The sequence below is a fragment of the Echinops telfairi genome, unplaced genomic scaffold (genome assembly GCF_000313985.2).
Source record: "Echinops telfairi isolate 266 unplaced genomic scaffold, ASM31398v2 ScPeMD7_23;HRSCAF=83, whole genome shotgun sequence".
In the NCBI taxonomy this organism is placed as follows: Eukaryota; Metazoa; Chordata; class Mammalia; order Afrosoricida; family Tenrecidae; genus Echinops; species Echinops telfairi.
The window spans coordinates 37577496-37595106 of NW_022103920.1; the positions used below are offsets into that span (position 1 = coordinate 37577496).

The 17611-nt window shown below is 42.8% G+C and overlaps 1 protein-coding gene across 1 annotated transcript in view; it reads left to right on the forward strand.

Moving 5' to 3' along the window:
- The window catches only part of NRCAM (neuronal cell adhesion molecule), a 257338-nt gene that overhangs the window by 167320 nt on the left and 72407 nt on the right, over positions 1 to 17611 (forward strand). Inside the window, exons 5-10 of the mRNA XM_030885203.2 lie at positions 1315 to 1420; positions 2764 to 2960; positions 4021 to 4143; positions 7744 to 7914; positions 10584 to 10695; positions 15435 to 15619. Of these exons, the coding sequence (XP_030741063.1) occupies positions 1315 to 1420; positions 2764 to 2960; positions 4021 to 4143; positions 7744 to 7914; positions 10584 to 10695; positions 15435 to 15619 (894 nt within the window). The remainder of the gene's footprint in view (positions 1 to 1314; positions 1421 to 2763; positions 2961 to 4020; positions 4144 to 7743; positions 7915 to 10583; positions 10696 to 15434; positions 15620 to 17611) is intronic.

A 17611-nucleotide genomic window follows, 5' to 3' on the forward strand; every position in this document is an offset into this window, starting at 1 on the left:
TTTTTAACAACATCCAATTTTCCGAGAGTCATACTTTGTCTTTACAAGTTCAAATGATTAATTGATGTTTGCAGCTGTTCCTTCTCTTTTTGAGTCGTGCCTAGTCAGCAAATGAAGGTCCCAAAGGCCGTTAGCTCCCATAGCTCCATCATCATCATTATGGACAACTCTACTTTGAGAAGGCAGCTTTTTCTCAGTCATATTTTGAGTGCCTTCTGACCTGCAGGCTCCTGGTGGCACTGTAGCTGACAATGTTCTGCTTCTATTCCTGAGGTTTTCGGTAACGGACACTGTTTGATGCTGTCCAGAGGGCTTTCAGCAGCTGCTTCCTCACAAGTGGGCAGCCTATTCCTTCTTCCTAGCCTGTTGTTAGTCTGGAAGCTCTGCTGGAACCCCTTCACTTTGGGTGGCCCTCCCAGGATTTGAAATACCAGTGGCCTAGCCCTTGGATCCCAGTGACACACAGCCACCACAGGACGACAAACTGACAGACATGTGGTGGATGCGGAAGTAGGAACAGATCATTTCTCGGTCTGTTCCCGCCCTAACACGCTGACGTTCATCTCTTAAAGCAACTTGAGGAGAGTCGGAGGCACAGAGACCAGGTTTCTTCAGGTCAGATTGCTCTGGGTCAGAGCTCCTGCAGCTCTAAGACAATCAATGATCAGACAACATCTCAGAAAGGGCAATGGAAATGTTGACTTCCAGAACAAAGATCTTACAGATGTCCATTTTTTCTTCTAAATAAGATTGCTTTCTATTTGGTCTTAATTCATCTGCCTTTAATAAGGCACATCAAGTTTCCAATATAACAACCTTTTTGATCTTTAATCTCTCAAAATGTATTTGTCGGCAAAGTATACTAATTTACATGACCTCACTGATGAACCATATGTGAGTTATTCTTCCCTAAAAGAAATACACATTTCTTCCATTGCTTAAATTCCCTTAACAGACACCTTCTGAAATGATGTACTAAGCAGAGGAATTTCTCATTGTTACATCAGAAAAGAAATGATTTTAATGTTAGGCGTGTGCTGATCATCCTTTTCCCAAACTTTCAGTGTGGAAACCAGTGTTTGTGAGTGCATGTAAAGTTACCAAGGAAGTTGTAAAGTCAAAAGGAAGTTGGGGTGTGACATCCCAGTTGTAAGTAACGTTTTACTTGAAGCTGTGTACCAGCCCAGTAGAAATTATTACAAACATTGGCGGCCTATTTTGCCTCAGGTAAAGTCTTTTCCCCATTGTAGTTCCTGTTCTGATGTTCAATTATGTCTTTGTTTGTTTTACATTGCTCTTCTTTCTACCATTAAGTGGTACAACCCCCAACCATCACGCAACAGTCTCCGAAAGATTATATTATTGACCCTCGGGAGAATATTGTCATCCAGTGTGAGGCCAAGGGGAAGCCTCCTCCAAGGTGGGTATGCCCTCTGCTTGTCCCCGTGCTGGGCTCTGCCGGGGGAGACTCTCCATCTGGACACGGCTTTAGAGATCTTGTAGGAGGACTGCGGCCTCAGAGAGCACTACATGGCGGGATGGTTCTCCATGCAGAGAACTGCAGATTACCCCTGGTCGACCCAACCAACTCCCCTAATCCCTTCAAAGACACTGAAATCACGTTCTCTGACTCCACTCGTCCTGAATGTGTCCTTTGAAAGGTCATGATTTTATCTTTTTGCTTAATTAAACTCATCAGCTTTCCCTTCTTAGAAACCTGGAACGTTCTCGTTCCTTGCTTACATTCATCTGCAAAATGCTTGAGTGTGACAGAGAGATGGGGAAGGAGCCCTCCAATGGTGGTACGGAAATAAATGGCCTCATGACACAGACAAATCCCTTATTGCCGGGCCTCGTGTCCTTCATCTGTAAAACCAAGAGGTTGCATATGGCGCCTTCTATGAGTCCTTGGAGCTCCATCCAAAATAGCCAACGAAACCCCAAACTCACTGCCATCAAGTCAAGTCTAACTCGTGGCCTCACGGTAACCCTGTAGGACCATATGGTTTCCAAGGCTGTAAATGTTTATGGGAACAAACAGCTTCAACTTTCTTCTTTGGTGCATCTGGTAGGTCTGAACCATCAACCTTACAGGTAGTAACCCAATACTACCCTGCTGCACCAGAAATTAGATCAAACGAGAACTGCTTGCTCCTCTTCCAACTCACTTACAAATTCTATTGAAAGGCACAGTTAAGAACTGATCTCGTTTGAAACCCAGGGACTCCCCGTATTTAAAACAGCAATGACTTCATGTCTTCTCCTCTCCTTCCAAACCTGTACTTTGCACTTTGGTAACTTGAAACTAGTCTCATCAATTATATATGTTTCTGCCTTTCTTGTCACATTGTAGCCCAGAGCAAAGTTTTATAGACAGGTTACCAACTCAATGAGCAACGCAGTTTACAATAAAAATGCTAATAGAGCTCTAAGAGCATGTGCCTGGGAGACCTGCTCCCCTGATCTTACCCCGCCCCCCAACCCTTTTGAAAAATGACAGGCAGTTTGTGTGCATGATTTCCTTATTGAGTCAGATTTGGATTGGTTCTAATGAAAACATGCCCTTAAAACCCACAGCCAACACTTTCTTTTCTAAGTCATAATTCAATGAACCATTTTCGGTTTTGCTCTTTTACTGAATAGTAAATCTAGTACTTATTTCTAGAGACCCACAAGACATCTAGAAATCTGTCAAAAGAGCAAAGAGAATCCTTATTTTCTAGGCCATTAACCAGTGTAATTGTTACTTCCTGTGTTGGGCAGCTTCTCCTGGACACGTAATGGGACCCATTTTGACATAGATAAGGACCCGATGGTCACCATGAGCGCTGGCTCAGGAACCCTCACTATCAACATCATGAGTGAGGGGAAAGCAGAGACCTACGAAGGCATCTATCAGTGCACAGCAAGGAATGAACGTGGGGCTGCCATTTCTAATAATATTGTCATCCGTCCATCCAGTAAGTGAAACCTGGCCTCCAAGCATGCCACCTTTTAAAATATTGCTCCCAGACTCAGCATCTGTTATGTATCAGCCAAATACCATGACTAGGGGGGGGGGGGTTGTAAATGGGGTCGCTTCTAATAGCTTGGCTTTAAGTGCATAAAAATCATTGCTTCTTCCTACTTTGCTTTGCTAAGCCGATATGTCTTTTATTCAGGTACTGGTTTTTAAAAGCAAAGTTAAGAAAAATATATATTTTTGCCAGAATTGATCTAATTAGCTTTTCCTCAAATATTTTATGAGCTAGCCTTTACTTAGTCAGGTGGAGAGAACTAGTCAGTATGAAATGGGCAATTGAGATCTAAGTGCTGTTTCTATAAACATCTTTTATAATTTCCCTAGAGATAGAGTGGCCTCGATTCCTTGAATTTATTGTGGCTTTTTGGCACTAGGGATTACCCCCATCCTCTCAAGATGACGTCTTAGAACAATGGCCACATGCAGCTCTGGTCATTGTTTGACAGTAGATGACCTGTATCATCTGAGCCCCTGGTAGAGAAAGCATCGTTCATACACTAGAGTGGAAACTGTAAAATCGCTCTTGAATCCTAATCACTGTTCACATGTTATTTTCCATTTCTTTCTAGGTGGCTATGTTTGTATGTGCTTTTAAAGAAGCTCATTATGAAATATAACTTTATAAGCTCTTCTGGCTTCATATCTTAAATATTTACATGTTAATCTTATTAAAAAGTAGTATATATCATGCTATATTAAATGTATAATTGTATAATTATTTAGTTGCAAATCTTTTGACCTTTAAGTGTTTTCTGTGTAGCAGAATCATTATGTACCATCGTAATCATTTACTTAGTATAAATTCGTAGACCCAATGGGTTTTTTTATGGTAATGAAGGAGTTAGTTACAAGTATTATTTTTAAATGTATACAAATCCTGAATTTCCCCCCCAAAGTTAGATAGATGAACATTTTTTTTGATAGATGAACTTTAAAAAGAATTGATCCTTTTATTTTCAGTGCAGTGATGACTTAGCAGTGAATATTCTATTTAACAGGGTCACCGTTGTGGACCAAAGAAAAACTTGAACCAATAACGCTCCGAAATGGCCAGTCTTTAGTGCTTCCCTGCAGGCCCCCAATTGGATTACCACCACCTATAATATTCTGGATGGATAATTGTAAGTTTTTTAAAATCTCAACTCTCTTGAAGAGTCTTCAGATTGCTGGCGTATTATAATAAATCTCAACTTCCTGTGCTCTGTAAAATGTTCACAGATGCTTTAGAGATGCTCTGGAAAGAAATGTTCTTTGAAAGCAACAACATGCTTTTTTATTCACTCACCCACTCATTCACCCAGTGTTACGGAGCACCCACCACGTACCAGGTACTGCTTGCAACAAAGGAACAAATCCCCTGCACACCCTGAGCTCACATTCTTGGCAGTAAGAGAACTGAGAATGAGGGATGAGAGGACAGACAATAAATGCAGGCAGCAAAGCCGTGTCAGTTGACGGTGAGTGCTACGAGAGAGCATCAGAATGATGCTGAGAGGTCCTGTTTTAAGTAAGATGGTCAGGAAAGACCTCGTAACAGGGCTTTGGAAACCTAAAGAAATGCATGAGTAAACCAGGGGTCCTGGGTGTCCAGGTACAAATCTAAAGTGGGAGCATCCCTAGTGAGCATCTGGAGAAAAAGGAGGCCAGTGGGACCAGGCTGAGTGCCTCAGTGGACCAGGTGAGAAAGGCCACAGAGGCTCGATAGAAAGGGCTTTCGGCTGTTCCGTGGCCAGTAGTGGGTCTACCTGCCCCTGGGACCCAGCCAGGTGCACACAGCTCATGCTGGGGTATAGGGTGGTGGAAGGCCAGTGCCTGGTGACAGCAGGTGGGCTGTTGCCGATGTTAGTGACCCTTCATAAGGGCCCGTCCCTTCACATGCCCGGGTCTTGCTGCCCTTAGACTTTTCCAATTTTGCTGACCTCCCCCTCCTGCAGCGGTGCCCCCAGCCCCATTGCAACCTGCTGAGCAGTCGGACCCCAGTTCTTAGCTACACACCAGTGTTCAGAAGTGACCTTGCCTGTTCCTTGAGGCTTGAGAGGACACAAATACTCCTGATTTTGTGCTTTGTAAGAGATGAGGAGCAGGGCTGTCAATGTTCATATCTCAGGGGTTTGGGCCACTCTTTGGAAGTGGCCCAAGTCTGGCCACCCACCTACTGGCTCCAATGCCCATGCCCACCTTCAGTTGAATCCCTTTGATTTGGGAGAGAACCAGCCTTTTTTCATAGTGTGGTACAGACATTGATTTGAACTATTTTCGTAAAAGGAGCAACTTTTTAGTAAAAGGTGTGATAGTGTCTATTTGAGCTAGATAAAAGAAAGGCCTCTTTGCAAACCTAAAAATAAATAAAAGGAAAGGGTTTTGGCCTAAATGAGGTCGGTGACATTGCACATGTAAATCCCCAAATCATCTACATAAGACACTATTGTTACCCATGGCACTGCTGGAAACATCATTTACATATATCAGTCTTTAGGCGGTTGGCAAAACATCTCTAATGTTTAAGGTGGTTACATCTGAGAAATGAGGACAATCCAGATCTTTGCCACCACTCTGCTTACAAGATGGCATATTCTAACGCTGGTTCTCCTGGGCACGTCTTTCAAAGAGAATGAAAAGAAACTCAAACAGCAAAGTCCCGCCTCCTACAGCTCTAAGTATTCATTAAATACATGTTCATTATTTTTCAGAAAAGTTTTTAAAATAGCCTTTTCCCTAGAGATTAAATGGCTTACAGTTTAATGTGTTTAAACCTTAAACCCATTCGCTTATAACCACCAGTCAAAACCTCATCTTGACCAGGAGCTCCATTAACTTACTTTCAAGCTTTGACTCCACGTTACTCTGCCTTTTCCTTCCCGAAAGAGCACCAGCTTCTAGCCATCCTTGTGCATTTTCTAAAACAGAGAGGAGGGGGCCGCGGTAGGAGAAGCACAGCTGCTTGAGTCTACCTGGAGGGGGGGGGGGAAATCCCCCAGGCCATAACATCTGCAAAGAAAGTAAATGGTCATGCCGGAACCGCAAAGGCAGCCAGTCATTCCATCCTTTAACAAGCACCCAATTAAGGCGAGGCACCGATCCCGGGATACAACAGTGTACAAAGCTGATGAAGGCTTCAGGCCTCCTACAGCTCAAAAGTCTAGTAGGGAGTCGGGCGATAAACTGTAGATGTGAAAGGCAAAGAGGCCCAGGGTGGTACAGAGGCAGTCAGCTGCTAACTGGAAGGTTGGAGGTTCAAGCCCACTTAAAACAAGGCCTGGTTGTCTACTTCCCAAAAGGCAGCCAGGGGAGACCGTGTTCAGTAGATTCTGCTTTGACACACAAGGGTGACCAGGAGTAGACAGCTGCACAGCAATGGGTGAACTGGTCATTTGGTTGGTGGTGGTGGTAGTGGCTGCTGTCTGGTCACTTCCACCTCCTGACAACCCCCTGTGCACAGAGTCAAACTGCTCCCTAGTATTTTCAAAGCTCTGACCTTTTAGAAATAGGTTTTCACACCTGACTTTGGTGGGTTTCAAGGGAAGCAAATTTCCTTTAGAAATGGATATGTAGTTCGGGGAGAAGAAGTAGAGCAGGTGGGGGAGACTAGGAGGTGGAGGCAGGGCACAGCATTGAACAGCGATGTCATTGAACCAGATGGTGGTCTGTGGTCCTTTTTACTGCCTGCCAGAGCAGGGGCTCTAGGGGCCCCCAAACCCAGCACAGGTCTAGCTCACCATGACGTGCTCTCAAAGTATCTGCCTTCCGACTGTTGTGTAGATGGACCCGATGTTAGACATCCAGGGACGCTCCTTTAGCGCACGTTCTAAGGTACGTGTGTGTCTGCGTGTTTGTTCTGACTCATAACGGCCCTCTGCACAGCAGAACCAAGCAATACCCCGTCCTGCGCCCTCCTCGCAATTGTGCCTGCGTTTGGCCCCAGTTTTGCAGCCACTGTGTCAGCACATCTCTTTTTCACTGCCGCTCTACCAAGCATGATGTCCTTTTCCAGATAACATGTCCAAAGCATGTGATGCGAAGACTCGCCATTCTTGCTTCTAAAGAGTATTCTGGCCGTCCTTCTTCCCAAACACACTGACTTGCTTGTCCTTTGGGCAGTGCATGGCACTGTCAGTATTTGTCACCAGCACCACAATCCAATGCAGACTCTTCTTCTGTCTTCCCTATTCAACGCCTAACATTCAAAGGCTTAGAAACCAACAGGAAATACCATGGTTTGGGTCAGGTGCACCCTAGTCCTCAAAGTAACATCTTTGCTTGTCCACACCCAGAAGAGAGGCCTTGTGCAGCAGATGTACCCAACACAGTAAGCATTGCCTGTGGATCCAAGCAAGAAGAAATCTTAGTTGTTTACAACTAGATGCTAATTTAAGTATTAAAAAGTCACACCAACTCTTTTGATAGAATATACTTAAATCATTCTAATTTACATTTGGTCAATAAGATACTCGACTGTGTAATCCTAATCTCACCTCTATTCCCACCCACAGACACGCCGGTTGGCCAGTTGGAGTTGGAGTTTTGAAATGTCGGGGGGTTTGTGTGTTTTTAAATGACTTTTTGTTCAAAGAGATTTGGAGAAAAGGAAACTATTCCAAGGAAGGTCACCGAACTGTTAGTGAAAGAAATATTTATGTAGACACGTTTATCTCACGAATTGGGAAAGTGGCTACTTCTATGATGGAATGAATGATCTGGGGTATCTTTCTGCTTTTCTCCAGCCTTTCAAAGACTTCCGCAAAGTGAGCGAGTCTCCCAGGGTCTCAATGGAGACCTTTATTTTTCCAATGTCCTCCCAGAGGACAGCCGGGAGGACTATATCTGCTATGCCAGGTTTAATCACACTCAGACCATACAGCAGAAACAACCTATTTCTGTGAGGGTGCTTTCAGGTAAGACTTCCGCTTCCCAAACCTCTCTTTCCGTGATGCTGACAAACATGAGTCAAGTAGACTAATAATAATTCAATACTGAATACTACCAACTCTGGAGGAAACAGGTGGTTCATTGAAGAAACTACCTGCAAGTAATTGCAGAAGTGTTGGCCTACATCTCAGAAAGAACAGGCATATTTCAAATACTGCATATTACTTTTCTTTGCTATACATAAGCAACTTTTATTGCCAATACTATTTCTGTATTAAGTTTTGGAATATACTTCGTGCTCTCAGCATCTGAGTGTGCTTTTTGCCACATGATGCCGTTCACTGGGCCGTCTTGCAGCCTAAGAGAGGGGGCCCACATCCCTGGTTGGGGTGAGTGATCCCGTGAGTTTATCGTGTACAATGTCAAGCACGGTTTTGCCTTAGTCGGGATGATGCGTTGTCACTAGAGTCGACCCCGGTGCTCTTACTGCCCCGTGCTTTTTTGATCTGTCCCTGCTCGTGTGCATTCTTCATGATCTCCTGTCTATTTCAGTGGATGAATTGAATGACACTATCGCTGCTAATTTGAGTGACACTGAGGTTTATGGTGGTGAGTCATGGTGATTGTAACTGATTTCCCTCTCCTTCATTGTAGACTTTAGTTCACTAACTTCACCTCCATGGCTATTTAACCTTATTCTTTACGAAGTTTCTAATTACATGCTTAGTACCACTGGAGTGCAAGTATGCTTGGTGGAACTGTAGTTATAAACTTTCAAACATCTGTCACGAAAACATTTTCCACGATGCATGTTTGATAATGAGGACGCATTTTGAACTGTTTCCATGTAAAGAACCATTTCACGTGAATTGAAAGAAAATCTTTCATGCAGGTGTGGAAGCGTGTTTTTCATTTTTGTCGTATCCATTAACATTTTCCTGTGGCCTGAGTAAAAATTGGCAGTCTTTTAGTCTGCTCGATTACTAACTCATCAAATACTTCATAACCTTTGGCAACTAACTTCAGTGAACTTCCATAGCAAACATCCCATTCCCCATGTGTTCCCACATGACATGACCAGTATAATCTGCAAGAATATGTCCCTCAGTTTTGTTTAAACCTGAGTTGGCATCTTGAGATATCAGAATTTTTAATAGACAGCATCTTATCTCACTCTCTTAAATAGAAAAGAGTTGGATTTCCTAAAGGAGATAATGACTCTAAAATATAGTGTATCGATGAAAAAAGCAGGTTTGGGATATCAAGCTATTTTAATCATCTGTAAGATAGATCATCTGCTAGGGTAACTTTTATCCTGAAGATAGAACATTTTTTAAAAATAGAAGTATCCCTTCATAACCAGGATAGATTCCACATTCCCTGCTTTTATTTTATTTTAATGTACTTCTGAAAACATATGGACCTCAAAATCATTCCCCCTGCCCCCCAGTCCCTCCGCTTCCCCACCCCCTCCCAGCCCTGGGTGCTTTCAGAGAAGTAGGCTTCCTTTAAAATATCAAATCCCGTAGGAAAGCGCTAATGTCTCCATAGTCACCTGCTCTAGAATTCAGGTTTTTTGCTTTATTCCCTTAGAAATGAAATACTTCCTAGATTGCATTTTCATTCAGGATCTGTGAGCATCAGATAGAGCTCATGCATTAAAGCATTTTTGAAAACTGTAAAAGGCTATAGAACTTGACGACAGTTTATTTTCTACTTCAATAGTTTGTTTTTTCCTTTTGGAAGGCCTTCAGGAGATAAGACACAGATCACGAGACCTCCATAAAAGAGAAGGCGGCTTGTATGAATCCCCCGAAGAACTTGGACGTCCATAATAGCGTCTTCATATCTTGGGGTCTTCTTTATGTTTGCATTAAGGAAATCAATACAAATGTCCTTCATTCCACCACTGTTTTAATAGATGGCATGTAATTTGCCAGGTCTTCATCTAGCTGTTTTGTTGTCCCTCACATGTTGTAGTTTTGGGTCTTGATACGTTAGGTATCCCTCACAAATGTACTATATCTTTTCACCAATGACGCTCCCATGTAAATAACATGCTCTCACCTACATACCAGACAGACTGCTGAACGGAGTGACGTAGTACATCTGGCATAGCACAATTGGCCAAACAAACAAACAAACAAACACAAAAGAAATGTGTATTTTCTTTGTGCGAAAATACGGCATCTTCTTGATTAATTTGACAAAATTGGCTGTACTTTGGTCCCTGGTGGTAACCACAATACCTTTTCCATAATTATATCTTTTCTAAAAGACCTCACATCTTCCAGATGATAGACAGTTAATTTTTGTTTTGACCTGAGCCATAATCATATGCAATGTCTAATTATATAATAGGATTTTCCTTTTTCGGTCTACATTTTGGAAATATTCCAACCCATTGAAAATTCATAAACACTGAGCCCACATTAAGGAAATGCACAAAAGGAAAGTAAGCCCTTCACACCAGCGCTCAACTAACCCAAATTGCTTTCTGTTCTTCATTAACTGAGTGAGTGATGACTATTTTCAAGGCCAAGTGTGTGTACGTGTAGCTTAACAAATTGCACGCCTTCTGTTACATGGCTTTGAAAAGGGTTTCCAATTTTAGACAGCTATTTTGATAGTGAGCTGCATTTCTAGGGATATGCATAACTAGAAATTGACAACTTTTAATGCATCCTCTTTGCAGCTAAATCAAGTAAAGAGAGGCCACCAACGTTTTTAACTCCAGAGGGCAATGCAAGTAGCAAAGAGGAATTACGAGGAAATGCTCTCTCGCTGGAGTGCATTGCAGAAGGACTGTGAGTTTACACTTTGTGTGCTGGGTACTCTATTTCCTACTTCACATGAATATACAGTAGGTTGATATTGTTGTTCGATTGTGAGTTTACACTTTGTGTGCTGAGTACTACTCTATTTCATACTTCACATGAAAATACAGTAGGTTGATATTGTTCGATTGTGAGTTTACACTTTGTGTGCTGGGTACTCTGTTTCCTACTTCACATGAAAATACAAGTAGGTTGATATTGTTGTTCGATTGTGAGCTTACACTTTGTGTGCTGGGTACTCTGTTTCATACTTCACATGAAAATACAAGTAGGTTGATATTGTTGTTGTCAGGTGCCCTCTAGTCGGTTCCATCTCATAGCAAGCAACCCTCTGGAAAACATAATGAAACCTTGCCCGGTCCTGAGCCATCCTCCCCGTGCTCGTGATGTTTGAACCTACAGATGACAGCCACTGGCTCCATCCATCTCCTGGAGGGCCGTTCTCTATACTGCTACCAAACACGAGGGGCTGGTTGTCCCTGATCATATATCCAATGGAGTCTTGCTAGGTCCATGACTATGGAACATTCTGACTCTCATTCTTCCCAGACACAATTGTTTGTTTTGCTGGCAGTGCACAGTACTTCCCGTCCCCTTTGCCTACACTGTAATTCAAAGGCATCAAGTCTTCCACATTCTTCCTTTTTCCTTGCCCAACGTTCACTTGTGTATGAAACCATTGAAATATCAGGGCTTAGGTCAGGAGCCTGTTAGTCCTCAAAGTGACCCCTTTGTTCTTTAACACTTTTAAAGAGGCTGTGAGCAGCAGATTTGCCCAATGTAGCTGGTTGCTGCTTCCCTGAGCACGGATGGGTGGATTCAAGCAAAATCAAATTGTTGGCAACCTCATTCTTTTCTGTTTACCGTGATGTTATTGATTAGTCCAATTGTGAAGATGCTTGTTTTCTTTACATTGAGTTGTAATCCAAACATTGAGCTGTTGATCAAAGACTGCTGGCTGAAGCCTTTGATCTCTATCAACAAGTGCTTCTGGTCCCGTATGTTTTTAGCAAGCAAGGTGTGGCTTATGCATATCATAGGTTGTTAGTAAGCCTTCCTCCCATCCTGCTGCTGCAGCCTTCTTCAGAGAGCCCTGTTTCTCAGCATACACATTGAATAGTGTGGTGAAAGGATGCAACCCCGAGAGAGGCATTCATGTCATAAAGAAAGAGTTGCCGCATACTACCTCCTAGGCATCATGAACGTTTTCATGACTCTTTTAAACATAGGTAATATGAATCTAGTAGTACTGCTAAAATAATTTGTTCATTCAGCAGTATTGATCCTGAAAGAAGTACCAGTAATCACCTGACGATCTCTATGGTTATAATTAGATTGTGTCATTATGCTACTGTTGTGTAATAAGCCTCATCAAAACTTAGTGCCCTCAAAACAATAGCTATTTATTATTGACCATTTATCTGCAGGACTACAAGTATGTTCCGATGCAGACTGGATCCAGTTCATTTCTTTTGGAGCTCCCCATGCATTTGCTGGGAGTCAGGGTCTGCAAGCTCTTGGCTGGAGCACCCGAGCTCTTGGCCATGAACTTCTAATAGACAACAGAAGCTCACCCAGACTCTTCCGATCTAAGCCAGGAACTGGCATGCTTCCCTTTCCGCTATTTCCTAGTAGCAAGCCACAAGAACAACCCCGCATTCTTTGCAAATGTTTCCGTTGTGCACACTCCCAAATTGATATGCCTTCGACACGATTACATGGGGGCTTCAGCTCGATATGAGACACTCTCGTGGTACGTTAGGTACACATCCATAGTCAGCATTGACATAGCTCCCACTCGGTGTCTGGTACAGGACAACTGCTATGGATATGAGCACGTCTGCTGACAACTTTGAGTGGACTCTCAGAAACCATTTCCCCTCCCCGGCTGTGATCCAGGCTGTCCTTGAGCTGGTCACTCACTGGTCCCACATCCTTGCCCAGAATAGGCTTCCAGGAATCACTTGACTTCAAGAGGTGCATGGAGGCCTCTGCTGGCCACGACAGGAAATCACAAGCCACTCCTCTGAATTCCTCAAGTTACTGAGAACTAGCAAACTCTCTTTTCAAATAAGTTCAGTTTCTTGACATGAGGAGCTATTCCATGCCTCACTCCTACCTTCTGGTGGTCGTCAGCAATCCTAAGCATTCTGTGTCCTATTGATACATCTTCTAATAATGTCTTCTCTCTAGGTCTAACATTTTTATAAGACACCACTTGGATGGGATTAGAACCCATCCCAATATTTAAAAATCCAGTCAGTTCCCATACAACCTCACGTGTTCACAGGTCTGAAGGTTACTACTTCACCGTATCTATTTGGAGACCACAATCTAATTCATGACAATACTTGTTCTCATAATTTGGTGAACCCCACCTTACACAAAGGATATTTTCTTAAAAACTAAAATACAGTCAGTTTGGGGAAATTTTACAGAACTCCCAAAGGAATACTAAATGCTTGAAATATTGAAAGACCAAGACTCTTGTTATAAAACAATAAGCATTCTACTCAAAGAATCATAGTATTTTCTATTCTTAAAAACAGAAAAAATAATGGCTTTGTGGTATGTAAGATATGGTTGACATTCATGCTTCCATCCCCATCTCCCTCTCATGCCCAAGTCAGGAGATACGAAGTCTAACCAAAAGGAAACATCATAATGTTATCATATTCCACATGTGTACACCATCTTCAATTTTTAAGATAATCTCACATCTTATTTTATGTACACACAGCATGGTTTAATTTTAGCAGCTATCATTTAATCAAATAAATAGGCTCAATTATTTTCACTAAATCAAACAAGCCAAAAACAATTCTACAAACAATCTCACTTGCATTTTTGATGACAAGTATTGTGATCTTCCTGAGCGTCTACACAATTCCTTTCTGCCTTTATTTTCCCAACATATTGCTGAGTACTAGTTGTATAATGCAGCACTTAATAAATGCTTGTGCTGGATGCCCTTGTACTTTCACTCTCACGGAAGCCTCCTGAAGTCCTCGGATCCATCCGAGCACTTTTGTTCCCCCCCCCCCCCCCCTGATCAATTATATATTATTATTGTTTCGTATCTTACACTGTCCCTCCCCCCCGAGGCCCAAGAAGTCAGGTATCCAAGGTCAGAGAGCAATGTAGGGGCAAGGCTAGGTCTTTGTAGCAGGTGAATTTGATCGACTCTTATCAATGAGTATAACAACTTAAAATATCTTAATAATGAAATTATTATAATGAAATCTAATGAAATTATAATCACTATTCCTTGAATTACTTAATTTACATCATCATGTGGCCCGTGGTGTAATTGAACAGTTCTTCTATTCGGTATGTAAATGTATGTAAAAGTTCAAGGACTCAGATGTGCACATCAGTTCTTTTCCTGTGCATTTTTAACTTGCTAGGTGCCCCGAGTCCATTGCAACTCATAGAGGCCCAATGGAGGCCAGAACGAAACCCTTCTGCTCGTGGCAGCCCCACGGCTGGTCCTATGAAAGAGACCGTGGTGGCAGTGACCACGCGTCATCAATCTTGTCGCGGGTCTTCCTCTTTTCCACCGCCCTTTACAGTATCAAACCTGACGCCCTTTTCCCGAGACTGGTCTCTCCTCGTAACATGTCCAAAGTACATGAAACCAGATCCTCACTTCCTATCCTCACTCCTAAGGAGCATTCTGACTCCACTTCCAAAACAGATTTGTTGTTGTTGTTGTCCGGCAGTCCACGGGACTTTCCATGTTCTTTGCCAACACCGTGATCAAAGGCATCGCTTCTTCTGCCGCCGTCGTCCTTATTCGTTAGGAGGGGAATGAAAACACCAGGCTTGGGCCAGGCGCACCTCAGGGCTCAGGTGACACGCTCTTCAAACCTCGAGGTATTTTGCAGCTGGTTTCCCAGTGCAGTGACCCTTCGTTTCCCCACTGCTGCTCTCATGAGGGTCGCTTGGGGATCCAAGGAAAATGAAGTCCTTGGAAACATCGACCTCTCCTCTGCCTATCATGATCTTGCCCATTGGTTCAGTTGTGAGATTTTTGTTTCCTTTGCACTGAGTTGCCATCCATACTGAAGGCTTTGAGCTTTACCAATAAGTGCTCCTTGCTTCCAACAAGCAAGGTTCTGTCATCTCCATATCTCCGGTTGCTAATGAACCTTCCTCCAATCCAGATGCCGGGCTCTTCTTCATACAGCTCAGCTTCTCGGATTATTTGCTCAGCACACAGATGGAATAAATATGAGGAAACGATACAACCCTGACACACACCTCTCCTGATCTGAAATGCAATCTTTCCTTGCTCTGTTTGAAAGACTTTTAAACTTGGATGATAAAAATGTAAAGCTTGGTATCATTAACTTCTTGGCTGACCTAGCACATTCATTAAAAAAAAATTTTTCCCATGAGTCCTTCATTGTTCAGAACTTGAAAGAGGATAATTAAGTCCCTTCAGTGTAGCATCATGGCAGGATTCTTACTGTATCCTTGAAGTCCAAGTTTAGGGTGTGCCGTAGATTAGTATAGTCCTGTAAGTGGGGAAGATGCTAACTTGCAGAGTAGTATTTATTAAACGGTGATGCTTATTTAAACTGTCTTATGAGTCCTTATGATCTCTCTATCAATAATTTATTATAAGCTTGCATGAAATTGTATGCTTCAAAGTAGTCACAGTTGAACTTTCTCATGGTAACTTTGTTATTTGTTTATCCCATCAGACCTACACCTATTATTCACTGGATTAAAGAGGATGGAGCCTTACCCATCAACCGGACATTTTATAAGAACTTTAGGAAAACACTGCAGATTATTCATGCTTCAGAAGCCGATTCGGGAAAATACCAGTGTATAGCCAAAAATGCCTTCGGAGTTATCCATCACACCATATCTGTCACAGTTAAAGGTATCTCACTGTTTAAGATGTATTGCTCTTGCTTTCCTGAGAGGCCTGACCACTTCCATTAAATATACCTTTGATTGTGTTTTCAATAAAAACTGTAAGTTTATATCAACATTATAGGACCATGAATCTCGTCTCATTGCTATATCTAGTGAAATCAAATCAGGTTACAATATTGCTTCCCTACATCTTCCTTGCAAACTAGATGGTTTCTTGCTACCATGACCAAATTTATAGAAAATCCTGATCAAAAGGGGGAAATTCAGAGCATAATTACAAACTTTCATACAATCCAGAGTTTCTGGGGTCACAGAGACTAGATGAACCTCTGAAACGATTGCCCTGAGGTCATCTTTCTACCTCAAACCAAAATTATCCCCTGAACTCTTCTTAAAGCCAGTGTTGTAGCTTCACTAGAAAAATAAGTCTGCCTTGAGCAGTGGGCTCTTTAAAAAGTTATCTCTAGATGATTGAGTCGCAACCACTCAGAAGGTTAGGTAGGACCCTGAGAAGCACTGAGTCTGTGTGAATGGCGAGGAGCCGCTCCAGGAGAAGAGGTTGACAATGACTGCATAGCTCAAAGACTAGAATCAATGCCCCTGAATTGTACTTGCAGACCCGTTGAACTCTTGTTGTGTACGTCCACAACAAGAACAAAGGGACTTTTTGTTTGTTTTATCTTCCTTCCAGAAGAATTCAAATGAATCCATGTAGAAGGAAGGAGGTAAATGGGAAACAGCTATGACCTAAAAAGAGACATTTCCTGCCATCGAGTTCAACTCGTGACGACTGTGTTGGGCAGAGTAGAAATGCCCCCGCTGGGTTTGCAAGCCTGGGAACTCTTGACAGGAGTAGACATGTCATCTTTCTCCCACAGAGCTGCTGGTGGTTTTGAACTCCTGACCTGTGCTTCTCAGTCCAATGTATAACCTCTGCACCATTGAGGTTCCCTGTCTTAACTGCCACTCATAAAACCCACTGATGCAAACGAAAATACGTGGGTGACACATTACTGAGAAAGCAGAGTATTTGTATAACCTCAAAATGTTTATCTTAAAATAGTTATTAATTACTGAGGCGGGTTTATCATATGCCCACAAATTCTTTGACCCTTTGTCCTAGAGGCGGTAGTGCTTGCTCTGCTGCCCCGGGAATGTAAGCAAGGCTTGGAGACTCACTTCTAAGGAAGAGAATACAGGAAAGGGAACCAGTGCTGTACTGGGGAGCAAGCTGGCAGACCCCGCCGTCACTAGGTCAGGCTGACATCGTGATCTCCGCGATGCGATGGGATGAGCAGGGGCGATCACCTCTGTGGCATGGGTCTCACAAACCTGTAACCTCTGTCTACTCGTGAGAAAATATCACATGAGCCCAAGTTTAGAGCTATTACACACAATAAATGGCTAGCACTCTTTAAAAGTGACAAGGTCACGGAAGACAAGACCAAGAAACTGCCAGATTGGAGGAGACTGAGGAGTCACGGAAAACGAGCAGAATGTGGTAGCCAGGATAGGATAGAAGTAGGACATTCATGGGAAAGCTGGAGAAACCTTTAATGAAGTCTGGGGTCAGTCTAGTTAATAGTATGGTGCTATTAAGTTCTTAGTTTGATAACTAAATCCTGGGGGCACTGTGGTTAGGCACTTGGCTAACGACCAAAAAGGATATGGTTTGAACCCACTAACTGCTCCATGAGAGAAAGAGGTAGCAGTCTGCTTCTGTAAAGATTGAGCCTGGAGAACGCCATGGGGCACTTCTGCTCAAGTCTATAGGAATTGTGTTAGGCCGGCTTGACTAACATGACAGTCATCTATATGTAAGAAAGAGCTTCATGTTAAGAGACAATTATATATGAAGAAGGCATCCCAGCCCAGTCCAACTCAAGTACGTAAATCCGATGCTAGTCCATGAGTCCCTCTTAGACTCGCACCGCCACACGCAATGATGCAGAATGCAGCACCACAGGCTGGCGGTACAGAGTTGTGTGGATCTAAG